The 20,805-nt window shown below is 36.3% G+C and overlaps 2 protein-coding genes across 5 annotated transcripts in view; one reads left to right on the forward strand and one right to left on the reverse strand.

Annotated features, from left to right (window-relative positions):
* The window catches only part of orion (chemokine-like protein orion), an 82,237-nt gene extending 70,897 nt beyond the window's left edge, over positions 1–11,340 (reverse strand). For all 3 annotated transcript variants that reach the window (XM_089636804.1, XM_089636805.1, XM_089636803.1), the window contains exons 1-2: positions 10,830–11,340; positions 3,467–3,725 (exon numbers count right to left, since the gene is read on the reverse strand). In XM_089636804.1, the coding sequence (XP_089492930.1) occupies positions 3,467–3,725; positions 10,830–11,125 (555 nt within the window). In that variant the 5' untranslated portion in view covers positions 11,126–11,340. The remainder of the gene's footprint in view (positions 1–3,466; positions 3,726–10,829) is intronic.
* A 2,026-nt stretch (positions 11,341–13,366) lies between these two features.
* Ubr3 (Ubr3 ubiquitin ligase) overlaps positions 13,367–20,805 on the forward strand; it is a 146,336-nt gene continuing 138,897 nt past the window's right edge. For both annotated transcript variants that reach the window (XM_089636807.1, XM_089636808.1), the window contains exon 1: positions 13,367–13,879. In XM_089636807.1, the coding sequence (XP_089492933.1) occupies positions 13,663–13,879 (217 nt within the window). In that variant the 5' untranslated portion in view covers positions 13,367–13,662. The remainder of the gene's footprint in view (positions 13,880–20,805) is intronic.

Below are 20,805 nucleotides of genomic sequence, written 5' to 3' on the forward strand. Positions count from 1 at the left end.
AATTCTCATAGTCCCTCACGTCCATAACGCACATATTATGAGATTTATTTCGGACTCGTTCTGGTGGAGTATAACTCGCATGGGTGAATATTTTAGCACGGAATTTGAATGGGGCGCTGTTTAAAGTGCATAAAACTATAATACAAGTTTGTTTTATTTTCTTATCTTTTTTATGAGATATTTTTTACGGACACTGCCATTTTAGAGAAAACCGCCACTAGGTACACCGATTATTAGACAGGTTTAAATGGTATGTTGAGTGGCGTTAATTACAATAATCAATAATTACAAAATTTTAAATAACCAGCCTGATGATCAGGTGATCACTCGCAGCTGTGGATAAGACATCAAGGGCATTGTAGGACAATAGAGTATTAAATAATAATTTTGTATTCATTTGAAATTATGATAGACAGGTCTGCTCCTTAAAACAAATCCAGTGGGGGGCTCAAAAATGATGATCAGTTAATTCGTTCTATAAAATACTGGGGCTATGGTACTGCCCAAAGATATTAGAAGAACGAGATATGCTATGTTGGCCGCCGGACCGTAGGCGGAGTACTACCTAATTAGGGTACTTTGAATACTATCGGGACGTGTACGCACAGAAATCTGTTCTATGTATTAGTGCGGATACCTTAGCGTAAGCGAAGGTGTGCAGTAGTATTGGTGAACAAAACCGGCAACACTGGGCAAAACAATTCCACACAGTATGAACTGCTCATAGCACATCTCGTTCTTCTAATATCTTTGGTACTGCCCCTGAGAAGCTGTGTTGTGATAATCGCTATTTACAATGGTCTAACCATTGAGTTATATATAAATAGAGTCTACATTCCTTGCAATATCAGTGTGAAATATTGTTCCCGTGCGGGAAGTAGGAAGAGGGGTGTGGCGACTGTCGATGTCGCCCGAATCTTTCCGATCGCGAACGAACTCAACGAACAAGTCGAAGTTGACCGGCGGCAGCGCGCCGCCACGCAAATTCTCCACGGCTTTTTAACATTAATAAGTCAATTTACACAACTACTAATTATGGTAAAACCCTACTTACCGATATACCATTGCTTACAGGGTATACCACTGCTTTCCCTATATTTTCCGGTACGACTTATACAATATCTCAGCGTGCGTGTCGGCATTTTGAAGTTATCGCCGGAGACCTGTGCCCGGCGAGCGCTTGTAACAAAACCGAGGCCCGAGATATCTCACATCGGACAATGATCCGATATGCGGTGCCCATACTTCGAACGCCAAAGCTGACATACCTCATTCATGCCTCATTCGGTCTTACCGAAATGAGTCGTGTATGAAAATTTTGTTATAATGTACTGGACGTTACTGCTTCTGATATAGTGACTTAGAGTCCAAAAGGCTGAAAAGCTTTGCATAGCACAATAAAAACATGTATGTATATAATTTATTTTGATTAAAAAAAAACAATTTGAAAACCATTTTTGAAAGTTTCATAAAATTTTATACTTCTACGGCTGGTAATATTTGCACACTTTATTTTTAAATTAGACAGGTGCCTATTTTACCGCATAACGTTCATCGATCAAACGTGTTGTACACATAATTTGGTATTATTGATTGACGAACTTGTGATGGATGGTATCTATTAGCCATAAATTCTTACAATAAATTGTCAAGTCTAAAGTTAGCAATGATATTAATTAATCCTATTGTATTAAAAATCTTAAGGCGATGCACTACGTCGTGTAATATTTTAAATTGGGCCGCTATCAATAACAACCCTTACGTAGATGGCGATAAGGTTTAAATTCCCGCTTAAAACCATCCGCCTGTTTTGATTTATTATATATGCAAGAAAAAAACATGGCCAAAAAGTGCCATTTATTTTATTTTGTGGATGTTCAGGCATAAATATTAAATTTTTTTTTGATCATTTTATAAATAACTTAATTTTACACACTATTCAATAAAATCATAACCGAAAATGGGTTCGTAAGTAGGAGATTTTGAACTTTAAAGCAGTTTTCACAGGCCTTTACATTATCTTTTTCTGGGCTTTTAAAAAGACTTATCTAAAAAATACTCGATTATTTCAAAGGCTAAGATGTATTCGCAGTATTTAATTAAAGCATATGAAACATTTCTAGGCGACCAAAATTTCAAACCAAAAACACATGATTTTGCATTACTACGTATGGCATCGCCTTAATGTATAAAAATTAAGCCTGCGTATTTTTGTGCTGGCAAAACTCGAAAAGTAGTCGACCGATATCGCTGAACTTTTAAAAGCTCGTTCTTATTAGTGCCAGGAGTGTTTGGAGAAGGAGAAGTTGAATGATGTAAGAAGTCGGGGATGCCCGAGGAATACTTAACGCAATATCTGTGCACTGGAATGAGATACAGAGTCGAATTAAAGTCGATGTAATGTAGTTTTTAATAGTAACATTGTGGTATACAGTATTGAATGGTGGAAAAGGTCGGAGACGACCGAAAAAGACATTAGCAATAGCGAAGCATTGCGGGGTACAACAGTAATATATGTATATACTACTATCAGAGATGTGCAAAATGGGTACCCAAAACCATTTGAAATGCAAAATGGAAATGGGTCAAAACTTTTCCATTTGAAAATGCAAAATGCAAAATGGTTTTTAGAAAAGCATTTTAAATGCAAAATACCCATTTTGTATTTTGCATTTCCATTTGAAATGGATTTATTTGAAATAAAGCACATCTCTGACTACTATACAGGGTGTATCGGCACGTACCCGACAAACTTTAACCAGCTATTCCTTAGCATATTTGGAGTAAAAAATCTTATATGCACTTTGCTGTCCGGTAACGTTTTTATTTTAATAAAAATTTTATTATTCATATTTTCACCACATGTCACCACTGTTTTATCCTTTTTCAAAGTTTGAAAACCCATCTGACAATATTTTATTCGAATTCCATTGAATAATGCACGTGTGTACCTATATTGGCGCACTTTTAAAATCACAACGAAATGGCACGGCACCATTCGTCTCATTTTTAACTATTATTATTTAGTGTGTGCGAAAGAGCGAAGACGCTTTTCGACATACTTGCTTATAACAGCTGTTGAACACGAAAAACAAAGCCAATGACAGTGATGTAGTGTGGAAATTTTTAATTTTTTTGTTTTTAATTGAAAAAAAATGCTACCGGACAGCAAAGTGCCCATAACATATTTTACTCCAAATGTGCTAAGGAATAGCTGGTTAAAGTTTGTCGTGTTAGTGCCGATACACTCTGTATAGTACTATATCAATATCTGTACAGAGTCCTTGAGGTGATTTTCACAAAAACGGCGGTATAAAAAAAAATCATCATTATTTCTATTACCTATTAAGGGGTAATTACTCTGTTGAGGGTTTTATCCATTTCACAAATTGTGCACATTTTACTTTATAGGTTTCTTTTTTTACCGTATCTACAAACTTTGGAGAAAAAAAACGGTGTTGCCTACCTTCAAAGCCTCGGTGAGCAGGCCCAGCACGCCGCGATCCAACAGCCCGTTGGCGCCGGGGTCCGGCACGACCAGCGCATGAATGCGCTCCAGCAGGCCGAGCACGGCGCCGGGCTCGTGCGACACGCACCACTGCGCGAAGTTCTCCAGGGTCAGGCGCTCCACAGAGTCGGGGTCTTCGGCGTACTGGCGGATGCCGGCCTCAGCGGTGGTGACCCGCGTTACCAGGTCGGCCAACTCGTTCAGGCGGAGTTCCAGCCTGATGATAAATGAAAAACATCATTATAAAAAGGTTGAACTTGTTATAGTGAGCATGGTTATAACATTGAGTTATGTAAATAGGGCTACATTCCTTGAAAATTAGTGTAAAATATTGTTCCCGTGTGGGATGTGGGAGGGGGGGTGTGGCGGCAGTCGATGTCGCCCGAATTCTTCCGATCGCAAACGAACTCAATGAATGGAGTCGCATTTTTATTAGCATTTGGGTTACCGGCGCGCCGGCTCCTCGTGCTACTTGAGTTTTTTAACATTAAAAAACCAATTTACATGACTACTGACTATGGTAAAACTCTATTTACCGTTGAAAGGTTATACTATTTCTTTCCCAATCTTTCTCAAAGACAAACTGGTGATGTCTGGCCTTCTCGGAGGTTCCGGTTTACCCCAGCTTTCAGGTATATAAAGGGTTTTGGTCGCCATTTGGGTTTTTTATAGGTATAAAAAAGTATCATCTTCAGTTATTAACTTATCTAATAACTGTTCAAAACACGTTAATCCCCGAAAAAAAAGATGATTCTTGCAAAATAATATTCCGTGTGAATTTGGTGTTAATAAATCTTATAGTCGCTGCGCACACCAAACGGTGTACGCACATATAAAATAGGGTAATTCCGGGGGAGATGGCCGTACGGGAGAGATGGCCAATAGAAAAAAGTTCTAGGAATAATTCATAGATGGCGCTTCTTTTAACCTAGTTCGCTTCGTTTCGGCACGGGCAACAAGTATTAGCGGAGTTTTGTGCGTAAAAATTATGGAAAGGTGAGTAATTTGACATTGTTTTTTAATAACACGTTCGATTTAAACTAAGGGGTTAAGATATTAACATACTTACGTTAAAGTTTTCAAAGTTTTGCCCGTTTTCGTGATTTCTTTGTGAAGTAAAAAACTTTCTCGTGTTCTAAACTCAAAATTAACTAATAAATTGAGAAGTTGCTTTTATTATGTCATGTGGCCATCTCACCCGGACAATCGGCAAAGATGGCCATAGTATTTACGCGAGAGATAGCCATAAAATTTAATGTCCTAATTTTAATTTATGTTTAATATTTAATATTTTCTACAAATGCCTAACCAATACATACGGAAGGCAGCTGCTGGACGAGGTGCCTGGAGCCAAGAAGACTTAAAAAATGCTATGGAATATGTACAAAGTGGAGGGATGACTGTTTATAGGGCCTCTTTTATCTACCATATCCCAAGAAAAACACTAGAAAGAAGGTTTAAACAAAACAACTACACAAAGGGATCTATGGGACCATCATCAACCTTTGGTGCAGATAACGAAAAAAGACTGAGAAAGCATATAAAAGACATGCAATCGAGAGGCTTTCCATTGACTATCGATGATTTAAGAAGAATTTCATTCAAGTATGCTGAGCAATTAGGAATTAAACACAGATTCAATATGAAATCTGAGAAGGCGGGCTATGATTGGGTTCAATTATTGTTTTTGAGAAGGAATTCCAATATTTCATTACAGAAATCAGAAGGGGTGTCATATGCTAGAAGACAAGGGATGAATAAAGCAGAAGTAAACGCTTATTTTGAAATGCTTGAGAGGATTCTCAGTGATAATGACCTAATAAATAAACCTGGCCATATTTACAACATGGAAAAGTTTGGTTTGCAATTGAATAATCGACCAGGTCACGTTTTGGCTGAAAGAGGCTCCAAAGCTGTAGCTATGTCAACGTCTACAGAAAAAGGAGAAAAGATCACGGTAATTGGTTGCTGCAATGCTGAAGGTAATTTTATACCTCCTGCATGTATTATGAAAGGGAAAGGGAAGAAACCTGAATTTGAAGATAGACTGCCTCCAGGTTCAGTGGTTTATATGTCACAAAAATCTGCCTATATAACCTCTGACATATTTCTAGAATAAATGAAATCGCATTTCTTTCCTTGAAAACCAGATGGCAAAGTGCTTCTTTTTCTGGACGGTCATTCTACACACTGCAACTCAGTTAAAATGCTGGAGTTTGCTAATGATAATGACATCATTTTACTGTCAATGTCATCACACACATCCCACTATCTACAGCCACTGGATGTGGCTGTGTTCAAGTCTGTGAAAACTTTCTTCTACAAATCCTGCAGGTTATGGATGAAACAGCACCCCGGACGTTGTCTAACAAGACAACAATTTGGCTTCTTATTAAATCAAGCCTGGGGAAAATCAGCGACAAGTGGAAATGCAATATCAGGATTCAGGCCAGCAGGAGTTTTCCCATTAAATCCAGGAGCCATTCCGGAGTACGCATTTAGTGAGAACATCGAGCAACCTATTGAAAGAAACATCGAACATGCAGCGCAGGTCCAATCAATTTCAGATTCAGGCCCAAGTACATCCTTTCAGACTGGACCAATCAACACCGACTAGGTTACTGAACGAAGTATCTCCACTGCCTGTAAAATTAAACCAGGTTCAGAAACGAGCCAAATAAGTAAGCATTCTCTTGACATCTGAAGAGCATATGGAAAAACGAAAAATGAAAGAAAATGAAAAGGAAAAAAGGGAAGAAAGATAAAAAAAAACAAAAATAATAAAAACGGAAATTAAGACTGAAACCTAAGAAAAAATACTGTTAAGAAACGAAAGACAATTCGTAGGTTGTCTGATAGCAGTTGTGAAGAAATTCCCATCGTTTTCAACGATACCTCTGAAAGTGAATCTGAAGATAGAGAAAAAGATAATTGCAGAGGTTGCAGTGATAATTATTACAGGACACAATTAGTTGAAGATTGGATACAATGCAATATTTGCATGCTTTGGGTGCATGAAAATTGCACCGAGTTTGAGGACATGTGTTCTTATTGCGGCAATAAGAAAAGAATCGAGTTAAAATTTCACAAGGGCAAAGGGAAAGGCAAAAAAAGTACTGGCCATCTCCCCCCAACCACTATGGCCATCTACCCCGGACACTCTGGGAGAGATGGCCAGTCCTAGTTTTTTTTTTAAGTTTAAAATTATATTGTTTTCATTAGTTGAAGTGATTTATCGTTAATATTTGATAAGATTAATAAATAAAGTTTATTTTCTATAGTGATTAAATGTTTTATTCATCATAATTCCTTCACAATAGAGTCTTAAAGTTACTAGGGCCATCTCCCCCGGAACTACCCTATGCCAAAGGTTTGCAGGTCTATTTTTCCCCCTCTAGGGGCGCTGATAATGTATGGCCTTATATTCTCGGAGGTTCTCCCAGCTTTCAGGTATATACAAGCTTTTGGTCACCAATTGGGCTTTTTCGAACCTACCTTTTTAATGTTGGCAAGGGGCTTATCTAATCCTTACAACGCCTGGGAAGGAATTGGTAGCATTTTCACAAATAATTAAACAAGCTTCCAAATACCAACTTCGGATTAGCCAACGAAAAGCCATAATTTAACCTTTGTCAAAGAGCAATGCACGCCACTGCTACCTAAAGAATTATTTTGACACTGACGTCACGAGACCAATATTTTATTTAGTCATTGCACGAGACATTGAAAAACTTGGCAGTTCCAGATTCCAAATCCAAAGCACTTCACATCATCTTCAAATTGTAGTAAGTCAATAGTGATGTCACACACCGCCGTGGTCCCTCTGTCTCCTATTATCTCCACCCAATACGTAGGTACTAATGACAAAGATAAACACTTTTTTCGCGTCTGTCGGGTTTATCGTCTTATCTTGTGTTTCAGTGGTATATCTATGGATGATATCTACCACAATGGATACGGCTGTTTTCAAATTTGGAATGATTTATATTTTCATAGCCATGTATCATTGTGATTAATTTTTGGGTTATTTATTAGAGCAGTCTAAGTAAAACTCTTCCAGTGTCTCTACTGTCACATGCCGAAAAGAAGCAAATACTCGAAAAGGCGGCGCAGCGCAAAGAATTTGCTATTGCTCCAATACATCTGGCTGTTGCCCTACTAGATCCAGGTTCCCAAGGACATCTACTAAGCCACGCACAGCAACTTGAAACACTTGAATTCATTGACCAAGTAGCAAGTCGTATGGAGACTGTTGATAGTGCAAATGTTCTTGTTGATTTAGCCAATTATAGGGCTAAAGAAGAATCATGGAGCAAGGCATTCCTATGGAAGTGTGTCGATAAAATCACGCCAGTGACCTGGTGGAAGGGGATGTGCGGATGTTCTGATTTGTCACAGGTTGCCATAAGAATATTGACTGCTCCCATTACTTCACGCCAGTGACCTGGTGGAAGGGGATGTGCGGATGTTCTGATTTGTCACAGGTTGCCATAAGAATATTGACTGCTCCCATTACTTCAGCAGCCACTGAGAGATCTTTTAGCACGTTTAGTCGCATTCATACAACACGGAGGAATCGTCTAACAACTCAAAGAGCAGGGAAAATAACATTTGTGGCACACAATTGGAAACTTCTTTCCTCTGAAAGAGGCTCTCAAGTTGCTCCCAAGAAAACCCTTTCTTCCACGGATGAGCAGATTGCTTCGCATCATAACGTTTCAAACCTATCTGGTACTCGCAAACGCAAACATCCAATTGACTGTGCTGAGGAAGAAGAAAACGTAGATAATCCTGAGTCGGCAACAACTTCGTCCGGGTCGGATCAACAAGAAGAAGAAGAAAATGAAGGTGAAAGTGGAAGCGAAGTTGATAGTGTCAGTGTCCAATCGGTATCATAAGATGAACAGTAACGATCTGTGAAGTTGTGTCATTTTTACAGTTTTACGATTGATTTTTTATATGTACCGTTTACTAGCATAAAGTGCATATAGTCTACTAATACTGTACAGTATACATTTATATAGAGATACTACTCACTTAAAAATAATTTTGATCGGTGTTTTTTTGTTATGTTTCTCTTGGATCCTATTCCTATATATATGGGAATAGTTTTTATGGATCTATCCTGCTCTATATGTACCATATGTGTGTATATTTTATTTTTTATTTAATAAATATTATTCTTTTTGAGGTATTATGTTGTTTAAATCAAAAATCCCAAAATTCCCCGTCTACGGGAATATTTCCGGGAATATTCCCGGGAATATTCCCCAGAAATAAATACCCCGGAAATTTATACATCACTACTCGCGGCATTCGTGAGGAGAGGGAGAAGTTACAACGGAGCTGGGTAGCGGTACGCCTACAATAATATTTGTAATGAAGCCCAGAAACCGGTGATTCCCAGTTCTCGTACGAATGTTTCTGCAACTAAGAGCTACGCTGTATTCTCTCTTTCTGATACCATGCGTCGTTATGAGAAAGAGGGAGAGGGTTGCGGTTGATCTCTCAGCGGTATGGCATGATGAACAAATATTTATTATTTCTACTGAGTTTGCGAGTTTACTGAGCAAGCGCCGTCGGTTAATTTATGGTTTCTGAACGAAAAATGTCGGCAGAAAATGGGTGTCGCTATTATAACTGTAAATAAATATTTACAAAGGAATTTTGGCTTGCCCATGCGCAGAATGATAATATCAATAAGTACTCATGAATCCTGACGTTTTTTATAATAATTTCACGTTTTTCCTCGTTTTGTTGTTCTGTCTGTTATCAATATCGATAATTACTCGGTGAACAAACAGAAAAATGACCACCATAGTGATAAAATAATGGTTAATATCCAATTATAAGTATGATTCAGAGGGCAAGTTGGATGTGGATTGTGAGATAACAATGTGATTAGAGAAAGGAGGAAAATTATATTTTATCCTGAAAGAATGGTGTAAAACAAACAGTTCTTCTAAACTACGCAACGGATTTTTCACTATCATTAAGAGAAATTATTCCGAAAGGTTATATATATATATACATAGGGCTGCCACCTCTCCGGGTTTGACCCGGAGTCTACGGGTTTGTATGGTGCATGTCCGGGCTACGGGTTTAACATCGTTATCTCCGGGTCAGAGCGAAGAGCTGTTGTGCCATTGTCGTGGCCTGCTGTATCAGCGTATTTTAAAAGTCATGGTGAAGCAAACTTGCCATAAAATAATATAGGAATTCGTGTGAAAGAATGTGGCGAAGGCGAATCCAATGACGCTAGAAGTTTATCTACAAGAATATTATTTATATTTCATTCATCATTACATGAACATTCTGACAGAAGCCATAGTATTGCTAGAAAAAAACACCGTGACAGCTTCTGAGTTGCACCCAATTATGAGAAACACAAAAGACAAGGTTGAAAGCCGACTGCATGATGAATTTTACGGTGCCAAAATAATATAAACATAAAGTTTTTAAGGCCTTCTGATCAGGATCAATTAAAAAGTGAGCCAATAGGTTTACAGGAGAACTCTTGAATACATACAGAAATATTATGATTTTGAGGATTCTATATTCAAAATCTTTTCCAAATTCGATCTAACAAGTGCAGTAAGTTACAAAAATACTGTGGAAGCTGTCGAATCACTTTGTTTGAAAAATGTGAACGAAAATGAACTTTATAAAGAGACCCGAAAATTAAACTAAGTATTTCCTCAGTTCGTACAATCTAGTGATTCAACATTGCCTGTTGATTTACGATGGGTTCAGTTATTCAAAGTCACCTCAACCTTCACCGAACTGCCAAAAATAATTGGAATTTTTTTTTAATCCCTATAGCAATGCTTTTGTTGAACGCGTCTTTTCTTTAATGGGAATTTTGTGGACAGACTATAGAAACTGCTTGTCAGTGGACATGATGAAGGCAGAGTTAATTGTGAAGATTAATTACAATATGAATTGCCAAGAATTTTTGAAGTTTTTGAAGAAACCTGAGCAAGAAAAGATGCTTAAACAATCCCTTCAGATTGAAAAATATAGTTTTAAGTGTTAAGTCAGCTTAGCACTAGCTAGGTCATTTATATTAAAAAATATATTACGAATGGTAATCCATGACATTTTACCTAAATTAAATAATTCATACTAAAAAAGTTTTATTTTAAATAAAACTATATTTCTAAAATCTCCGGGTCTAATGTTTTTGAAGGGTGGCAGCCCTATATATACATATATAATACATGCATGTTAATTTATATTAAGTAAAAAAAAGTCTCCGAGCAGCGCCCGGTACACCTCAGCTAGTTAAAGATAAACAAAAATAATTGCATATTTATTTGACCTTGTGGATTGTGGTATAAAGTGCAGCAGAGCAGAAAGAGAAGCCGTAGTCCCTGTTTGCACCAATGTCTCCAAGCTGCTGATGTTCCTGCCCAGCTGCGCTATAGCCCCCAGCAGTTTCTTGTCCTTCTGCAGGTTTAAGTCTTCCCCAGCAAAGTACTTCCAGTTGGAGAATACGCCCTCTCCAATCTCCTTGGTCAGCTTCAAGACATCCACGATGTCCTCAATTATAGAGTATGCGGGACGGGGAATGCTGACCATCAAGGCGGCAAGCAGGAGCCAGCGAAGAGCCGCCATGATTTAGTAAACCAATCTGACGTCTAGAAAACTATCCACAAGCTAAGTAGGTACTTTGAACCACCTGGTAACACTGAACACTCGTCGCCTAGTTACTTCTTTGCCGGCTCTTTCCACTACTATTATTCGGTCAGGTCAATTTCAGGCCCAACAGATGGTCGTCAACTGTTCGTGTGAACGAGCCAACCGCATTGCGCCCGCCTCTGAACAATTCTGAAACTGTTGAAAGTTTGAATGTGCTACGTTCAAATTAAAAGTACCTACATAGGTACCTACCTAAAATAATATAGTTTTCAGTGCGTGCTCATTGGTTACAGACGAGCTCAACCTGAGCAGACTGATCTTTTAATCATACAAATAAGATAGCAAACATTAGCAGCAAGTGACTTTTTATTTGTTCTGTTGGTGTTTTAGTTCAAATGTTTATCGATCCCTTTTTACATATATGTCTCCCAACATACTTCCTCCGTAGTAGGAAATGAGTGTATTGTTGATAGGTTGTAGTGGTACCATCGCGTATAAGTATGAGTACAAGAAGAGTGCATAATATTCACCTTACACAGCGATACCATACCTACCGAAATTTAGGCAGATCTACAGATTTCAACAAAGATCTACCGATTCACCGATATTAGCAGAATATCTACCGAAATTTTTGAAAATCTACCGAATTCAGCGAATCTGAATTATGGGAACTTTTTTCCGAATACCACAATGTAAGGAATTTTTTCCTTTCAAAATTCTCTATCCATTGTAGCGCACTTGAAGTGAAATGACGCTAAACTGCGCTATATAAATCCTATGTTGTTATTATTATGGACTAACAAGGGAAAATATTTTTTCAAAATTCCCTAGCCAACCCCCAATTTTAAAATATTGTGGGGAATAAGTTTTTCTTAATATTTTCTAGCCACCCCACAAAAATCTATTTCTATCTGAAATTGTACCGATTTTCGTTTCTAATCTACCGATATTTTTCACCCAAATCTACCGATTTTCATTTTCGCGGTATGGCATCACTGACTTCACAGCAGTTCGCACCATAAATAAACCATACACTTCACACACGTCAGTGGTTTATTTATGTTTCACACTCGCTAGCAGACATTGGGTTCTGTCATTAAACTAATTGTTTTATTTTTTCATTCGTATTTAGTGCTGATTCAGTGGATTGTTTTGCTTGGATGAGAAATTTGGGGTCTCAATAAGGTTTAAAACCCCTAAAACCAAAACTTATTCTACCAGTGCCTACTACTTACAGATTAGTATTCAGAATATCCGGCTTTACTCGTGTTTATTTCCCAACAACATATTATTTCCATAGGCGAACAGATTGTAAAGAAGTAAAGTACAGTTCAACAAACTTTTATGTCTAGACGGCCATCGGAGGAACTAACGGACGAACCATTTATTTTTTGTATCCTAAAATCTACAGTACCGAAGCCTCTGCTTGTACGTAAGAAAAAGTTGTAGATTTTTATAGTTTTTTGGATGCTCCGGAGCCGGAGGTCCGATTTATGGCAAAAAAGGTGACAAACATTTTGCGAAGATTTTCAGACAGTCAACATTTGGCCACTGTCCCTCCAACTTATTTATAAATATATAAACATAAATAATAAACTTTACAAAATCTGTGCGAAATTTAAAAAAAATTGTATATACTCGTATATTAATTAAATTTAAACAATAATTACACAAGTTTTCTATATGGGACTTTATCAGTTAAAAATAGCTGTATTCATTTGTTGTTTCGCACAGCCTAATTAATGTTCTGGGAAAAATTGGTATTTAATTAAAATGTAGGTTCTTACTGTAACGGAGAGATCACTTTTAAAATATCTCTATCAAGGCTACAGTGACATTTGTTTTTGGCCAAGCAATAAATAAATAGTAATAGTAGGGTTGGTAAATCGTTTCACTATTACATTATTTTTTGATTTATGAAATGAGAAACAAATAAAAGAACACCTTTGACTTCAATTCTTAATTGGAATTAGGTCTTTTTCACTTTTATTTATTCGTAATATAAGCAATCGATATCAAATAATATTTTTTTCTGTTCAAAGTTATTCATAAAACGATTAACCTAGAACCTCTTGTCGTTCAGAATTGCCCCACTTTAAGCATTGTCTATGACCCATTCTGATTTTTCTTGTGTTGGTAGCAGGTTCATTTTCGTCTATGGATTTGTTCTCACTATGTTGGCAACGAAGGTCACTGATCGACATGAAGTTGATTTCACATTTTCACTGCGCTTCTGAAGTGTTGGAATGCCATTTTTGATGGCCTCTAATCACCCGTTACAATTCGTTGTCTAAGTTTTTGTGTCGCGTCGGTTGTGCCGGAATCTGGCATTTATGCCACACGATGTGTAATATACTCGAAATGTGCATTAAATACCAGTGTCTTACGTAAAGCAACGAGCGTGCTAGTTATGAAAAATCATGGTGTCAAAAAAGTTGGAGTGATTGACGTTTGCTAGTTTTTTATAGTTCGCGTCGTTCTCCCCGGTGGGGAGGCCAGCGCCTAGCGTCAGGATGCCCAGCACCACGGCGCAGGTGCTCATGAGGAAGGACAAGCGCGGCGCGGCGGCCTATATCCACGCGGACTGCGCCAGCGGGCCCCCGCAGCACCTGGGTCGCTTGCTGGACGTGCTGCTGCACCCCAACAAGGCCATCGATGAGCGCGACACCATCGACTGGTGCCGCTGGCTCATCGCCGGCGGCCGCACTCCGGACGAGTTCGCCGCCATCGGTGAGCATCCGCCTATTATCTTGTCCTTTCAAAACCTCAATGTCCTCGACTTCTCACCGTCGTAATCGCCCTCTGCGGAAGGCACACACTACTCCCGTCGTGTATTTATCGATTCGTTTTAATCAGGCGGTGACACGTCAATGTTTTATGTCATCCTATTGTGAAACAGTTGGAATGGGGTTGACAGGAAGCCTATTATGAGATGAACCTAACCTTCAATGTGCAGTACTTAGAGGTCAATCACATTGGCAGACAAAATAGTGCTCATTTTCGTCTGAAAATCAATATTACAACTATGACATAACATTAAAGCACGTCCATGACATGTCATGTAGTATATAAGTACATTTACTTATTTTATACCTGCATTTATTTTATATTGTGACAAGTCATTGTCAATGATCAGGCAGGAGGGGTGTATTCTCAATATAAATTAATTGGTAAAGTCAATAAACATAACAGCTTCTTCACAGTTATCGGTATTGTAATTATTCTATGTTCTCTATTTATGAATATTAAATACTCAACAAACAGTGGTGTCATCCCAGGAGTATATTATTAAATTTCATTACTTAGCATGTTTTGTTATTGAAAGATGACATAAGTTAATGAATCATACTGTATGGTTTTTTGCTTTGTGACTACATTAAAGGCTTTGTCTGATACAAACTGAAACAAGTGATCTCTTACTGTATTTTTCAAACGTTTTGAACAAAAACTGTTATATTTGAATATTTCATTCAGTTTATTTCAACAAACAATCATGTATAATATGTTATAATGATTGAATTTGGTTTTGTTCATACATAAGTTGCTCAATTTTCCTGTTGAGAGAACAAAAAAAGGCAGATAAAAATATAAATGTACTAAATAAATTCCATCTAAATAAAAAAATGAGATGTGTTAGGATTTTTGTGTTGTACAAAAGATATTATTAAGGATGCTCAATCAAAATACATCACAATCACACATGTAATTATTTTCAACAAATTTTTGTACATTTGTAAACATTAACACTCAGCAACCGTATTATCTTTGCTCTTGATATAATTGAACATAAATTAATTATAGGTGCCCCTCAATGATGTTATTTATAATCTGTTCTTTTTAAACCTGCATATCGTTGTTTGGATTTAACTGAAATGTAAACAATATGTTGCACCGATAACTAGCATTCGGTTGTCTGCACCTGCTCAAGGAATTAGTCTATTAAATAGATACTGTTTTACCTTTGAAATGGAATATATTTACCGTTGGCGTTGAAATTGAGACCCAATATTGTTTATTTTTGTGTTGAAATACCTTTGTGTACGTAAATATGTAATGTATAACTGCTGAATTGCCAGTAACTCATACCGATCATGATTAATCATCTGATAGTATTATTATAATAATGACTGTACAGTGAGAATTGTTGTAAATGCAAGTGGCGCCCTCTGTTATTTAAAAAAAGAACCGTTAACATTTTAGTTGGTTTTTATCCGCTAGTATAGGTACTAATGTCTTATTATCGGATACAATATGTTATTATAAATTGGGAGTAGGAGTCATGATCCTCAGTAATTAGGAACCTATTTAAGAAGTCTTATTACCAACGGATTATACTTATGAGCGAGAAGGTTGTAATCCGCTGTAGGATTCAAAATTTACCGGACCGTGTACGTACATAAATTAATGAATGGGTAAATCAGAAAATTTTGCAAAAAATATATATTATGATGTTCTACTAAGTAATATCAACGCTTCTTTCAATAGCTTATTTTTATTTATACTGCAAAAACATAGCTAACATAATTATTGCACACTGCAGTTAACTAAGAGTTCTAGGGGTGATTTCCAAAGTATGCCAATGACCCATGATTCTTTCAATAGCTTATTTATATTGCAAGCACAGAGTAGTAAGTTAACCTAGTAAGTTCTTTATCATTGCATACTGCAGTCTAGTAGGAGTTTCAGTTTAGTAGGGTATACTAGTGTGAGTGGGTCCGCTGGCTCGTTGCCATGTATTAGAATATGTTATATTTTGTATGTGTTGCTTTGCCCCTCCCTACCACCCACTTGGGACTTATTTATGGACATTTTATTCTACATAATATTATCTAGTCTGGCTGCTTGAACATGGTTTGCAGTAGAGTAAATTTAATAGTATTACATGAATATATTGAGTAAGGACACCTGTGCATATAAGGTTTTGAAGCTAATGGGTCTTTATGTTCATTTTTATGTGATACTGCGGAGGAGTTCCAACTGCCCAGGGCCAGTTGAATTTGGCATCCTCAATTTGGAATGTTGTGAGGCTGATGGCAGTGCGAAGGGAAGAAAAATGTTGGGAACTCCTAGAATTTCATATCTGGTCTAAAGCATAGTTAAGGTCATTTTAGCTATGTTTCATTTCAGTTGGTGGTCTTTCTTGGAGCATCTTACACTCTGAAATGATGTGCAAGTAATTATTAATTTATTTTCTACAACGGGTTGAAAAGATAAAAAAGTTATGTAATTATTAGTTTATTTTCAACGAGTTAAAAAGAGAAAAAAACTTAACTTTTTTTTTTCACACAGCACGTCTTGAAGAAAATAAATTTCCCTTAGGGCCTATGTCATCTTTGGGGATGCTGTGTGTATGGTCTTTTTGACGAGAGGAAGGGAGGAAACACAGAGACTGGCAAATCGTTCCACAGCCAAACTGTTGAATTCAAGAACGTGTCGTAGAAACGACCCATTCTCATCGGACAAATGTCAACCATGTATAAATGTTGAGCTATTACCATAGATATATATATGGCTTATTACACTATGTATTTCAAAATAAGATTTAAAATTGTAATTTTTTTAATATTTATAAACTTAAAAAAAAATTCAAATCATTTTTCACTACTTTAACCCCCAACTTCCTCAAAATGTGTATGTGTATTATATTTATTTCATAATTTTATTTATTTACTCTTTTCATACGCCCATGGATAGACTGGATAGGGCTTTTATATTGGGTACATTAAAATGTTTACAATTTTGTACATAAAGGTTAAACAATGGTTGAACAAAAAAAATATTACACTATAATTTGGATGAAATAACATAAAAATAATAATTATAAAATGAAATTATCAAAAATAATATCTTTACATTGAAAATGTCGATATCATGGATGTATTCATTCGTTCAACTATGTAGCCAAGGAATTGGCGAGTTTGCGAATGGTGACATTGAAATAAGTCCTTATGCCTAGTGTGTCGAGTAGATACTCTTAAATTGACAAGACTCAGCAGATCGCTATAGTCGAGCTCTATTTACAATTTTGAAAAAAAGTTTATTTTTATTTTTGAAATTTTTTTTTACAAACTTTGTAATTTTAATTTTATTCTAATTCAGAACAACACAAATATTTGGTATGTTTTGACACTCGGTCAAAAACCCGTTTTTGTGGTTATTGGGCCCATATTAATTTAATTTATCATAAGCGCATTGATATCGCGTTAACTTGCACCTTGTTCTTTGAGGCCCAATACATCAACAAAAAACTTTTAAATAATTACTGCAGTACTCCGGCAATCAATTTTGAGGTTAATGAACTAGATTTATATAATATATTCATAATAAATTGCTGTAAGCTCATGCGGTTACTGTTCATAGTGCTAGGGCTTCATATATCGGTAGTCCAGTTGCTACAACTCGTTTCCAGTATTCAAGGGTTCAAATTTAAGCCCCCACAAACCCAATTTCTACCGATATATAGCAAGTTTCTCGAAACTCTAAGTTAAGTTCCAAAAAAATGTTAACTTTATTTATTTATTTTGTTTTATTTATTAATTTTCGGGAAATCGACAGTTTAAATTTAATCAGTTTGTACAAAAGTATTCCTATAGCTTAAATAAAACTAATTATGGATTTCCTCCTTGTGACATTACCTCTACCGAGACAGCATAATATGGAGTAAGTAAATTAAATTTGTGAGAAAAGAATATGAATTAAAAAGTATATACAAAGATTATATAAACGAAAAATTTAAAAAAACAATACATTTATAGCCATGGATAATAGAGGTTGTAGATATAAATCAAATCTTAATAGAGATATAAACAATAGAGACATAAACATTATTAACGAACCATCAGAGAAATATTCTTTTATGGACCTCTTGTATTTGGTAAGTTCGCAACTGAAAATATCAACCTTGGATAATATTGTAATTATTGCATAGTCTGTTCAGGCAAGAATTCTGCTTAGAGTAGAAGAAGATATATAATATCCATGCATTTGTTATGCCGAAACGTTAATTATATTAAATTACCTCGATAGAAAAAAAATCGCAAAGTAAGGTCCGAAAATTATTTAAAACACGTTTTGTTCTGTTATTTAATATGTTATAGGCATGACAAAATGCACACTGTATCTTTAAATGCAACTTAAGCATTTTTTGAGAGATTTTTTTTCTACTTCAAACGAGTCGTGTTTTAATAAATATTTAATTATTATAATTTTTAATATTAGGGCGCTCCCTCTAACATTTGTATTTACATATCTCCCTTTCAAACCATCTTTGAACGCTTGCTGCGGGGCCTTAAGCCATGAACCTATTAATAATCATTTTTGATAAATTAATTTTTCCTTTTTTTATGTGATTACCGCCGTCAGTGGGACTATGACATCTTTTTGGGGTACTGGGGGAAGTGAGGGGGAGAAAAATGGCAAGAGGAAAGCTACGCAGTTCCTGGTCATTAAACAAGGCTAAAGCCATTTCAAGCATAGCTTCACTTTTAAATGTTAGTATTTTATCAAGGCGATTTTGAGAATATCCATCGCTTCTAATTACATTTTATTCTGTAGGTATATTATTTACTAGCTGTACCCCGCCACGCGTTGCTGTGGCCCAGTCTGTCTGTGCAGATAGAAAAACAATAGCGCGTGTTGCTTTTAAGTTCAACAAATGGCGCTGTTTTTCAAAAAATTATGTTTGTCCAACAGATGGCGCTGTTTTTTTTAACAGTTAAATATACAATCTGTGAAGAACTTTCGGAGATTTAAGTTTGAACAAACGAACATTAACATTTTTATTTGTATAGATCGAAATTATATGTGAATCAACACATAAATAAATAATAAAAAACGGTGTCGGCTCACCGAGGTCCGAACCCACGACCTCTGAGTCCAGAGCCAAGGTGCTTAGGTATTAGCTACATTAGTAAGAGTTAGTTCTACAACGTGTGCTCATTAATCAAACAAAAAGAAGGCATGTTCAATGGTCTGTTTTTCAATAAATCAATGCTATCGGCTCAGTAAGGAGTGTTGACCTCTGTTGGTCCGGAATTCCTCCCCTGAATTCCAATGCACTAAACCCGGTCCATGGGGACGGCTTTCCATTTATCAACCTTCCGGGCCTTACGGAGGCCTCGTCCGTTATCCTGTCACGAACCAGCAAACGGAAACTACAACTTGACACACTTCATTTTGCTGTCTTTGGGGTCAAAAATGTCAAAAGCTTAATTTTTAACCTTCTTTTGATCCCAAATTCGATAAACTATATATTGACTATGATGCCCCTATTGAATAAAATTTTGTTTATTCACTGCTCCGCACAGGTGGAAGTGGGCCTCGTCACTCGACGAAGGCGAAGCCTTGGTGTTGTCCAAATCAGACGATGGTAACGACTGAAAACGTCACAACCCTCCCGACACAATGAGACCCCTCCAGCGTACCTACCCCCACCACACGGGATATACCGGCCCTTCAAAATTGCACTGGCTGTTTTGCTGCACCTGTACCTTTCGAAACGATTTATTGAAAATTGGAGCTACGTCACTAAAGTAGATAGAATTCTTGTTTACTTTCGCTCCTATAGTTTAGTGAGATGGTTTGCTAAAGATTCCACCCCTTCTTCGTGCCAAATGTATGATTCTTTTTAGCAGATAATTGGAATTATTATTTATTTATTTATTTATTATTCATCGGGCTTTTACAAGGAAAATTGACAATTTATTTATGTAAGTGTAACAGGATACATGGATAATAGCATAACTATATAAAAAAAAAATCAATTACTATGATTAATATCAAATCCAAGTAATAACAGCTGATATTGTAAATAAAGCAAATCTTAAAATATAAAGTAAGTATGTACATTCGTATATGCATAAAATTATTCATGTTTGTTGCAAACCAGTCAAACTGAAAACAGGAAAATAATTTACTCGTAAGGTTATAACTAATATTATAAAAGAGAAAAATTAAAAATAAGAAAATTATCAGTTGAAAAAATAATAATAAGTAATATGGAAAATTAACTGAAATGGTCAATAAATAAAGTATGTTCGTACATGCATACAGTCGTTGATATATGTGTTTAAAACAAATAAAACTAAAAAGGAGTATACGATGTACTAGTAGGAAAGACAAGAAATAATAAAAACTAATAACCAGCAATTAGGTCTGAAATTAGTTGCCTTTTGAAACCCACAAAATTATTAACATCAAATATATATATAAGTTGTTTTTTTTTTGTATTAGGCAATTCACCCTAAAGTATATATAAGTTCACAGCGTTTGTTTTACAAGGTGATGAATTCTTGGAATTGGTGAATAAATAGAGTATCTGATAATAATTAGTAATTAGTCGCCTGAAATATCAATACAAATTGAAAATATCTCCCGAGTAAAAATAAATGCCGCCAACGAGAATTGAACCCGTGCCTTCTGATGTCCGGTCAGGTGCTCTGAAACCACTGAGCTATGTCAGCTTATTCCAACCCGCCAACTAATTCAGTATGTACAAGTACATCAATCAACAATAATTACTGCTTACTATATTTTTTCCACCTGTAAACAACCAACTTTATTTTTATAGGAAATGCTTTGTTAGTGCTAAATTTCTCACTAGATGGCGGCGAGACATATTATATCTTCATTTGTTGGTGAAATATTTTTGACTTGTC

The sequence above is a fragment of the Hesperophylax consimilis genome, chromosome 10 (assembly GCF_061612785.1).
Source record: "Hesperophylax consimilis isolate HC1 chromosome 10, BYU_Hcon_1.0, whole genome shotgun sequence".
In the NCBI taxonomy this organism is placed as follows: Eukaryota; Metazoa; Arthropoda; class Insecta; order Trichoptera; family Limnephilidae; genus Hesperophylax; species Hesperophylax consimilis.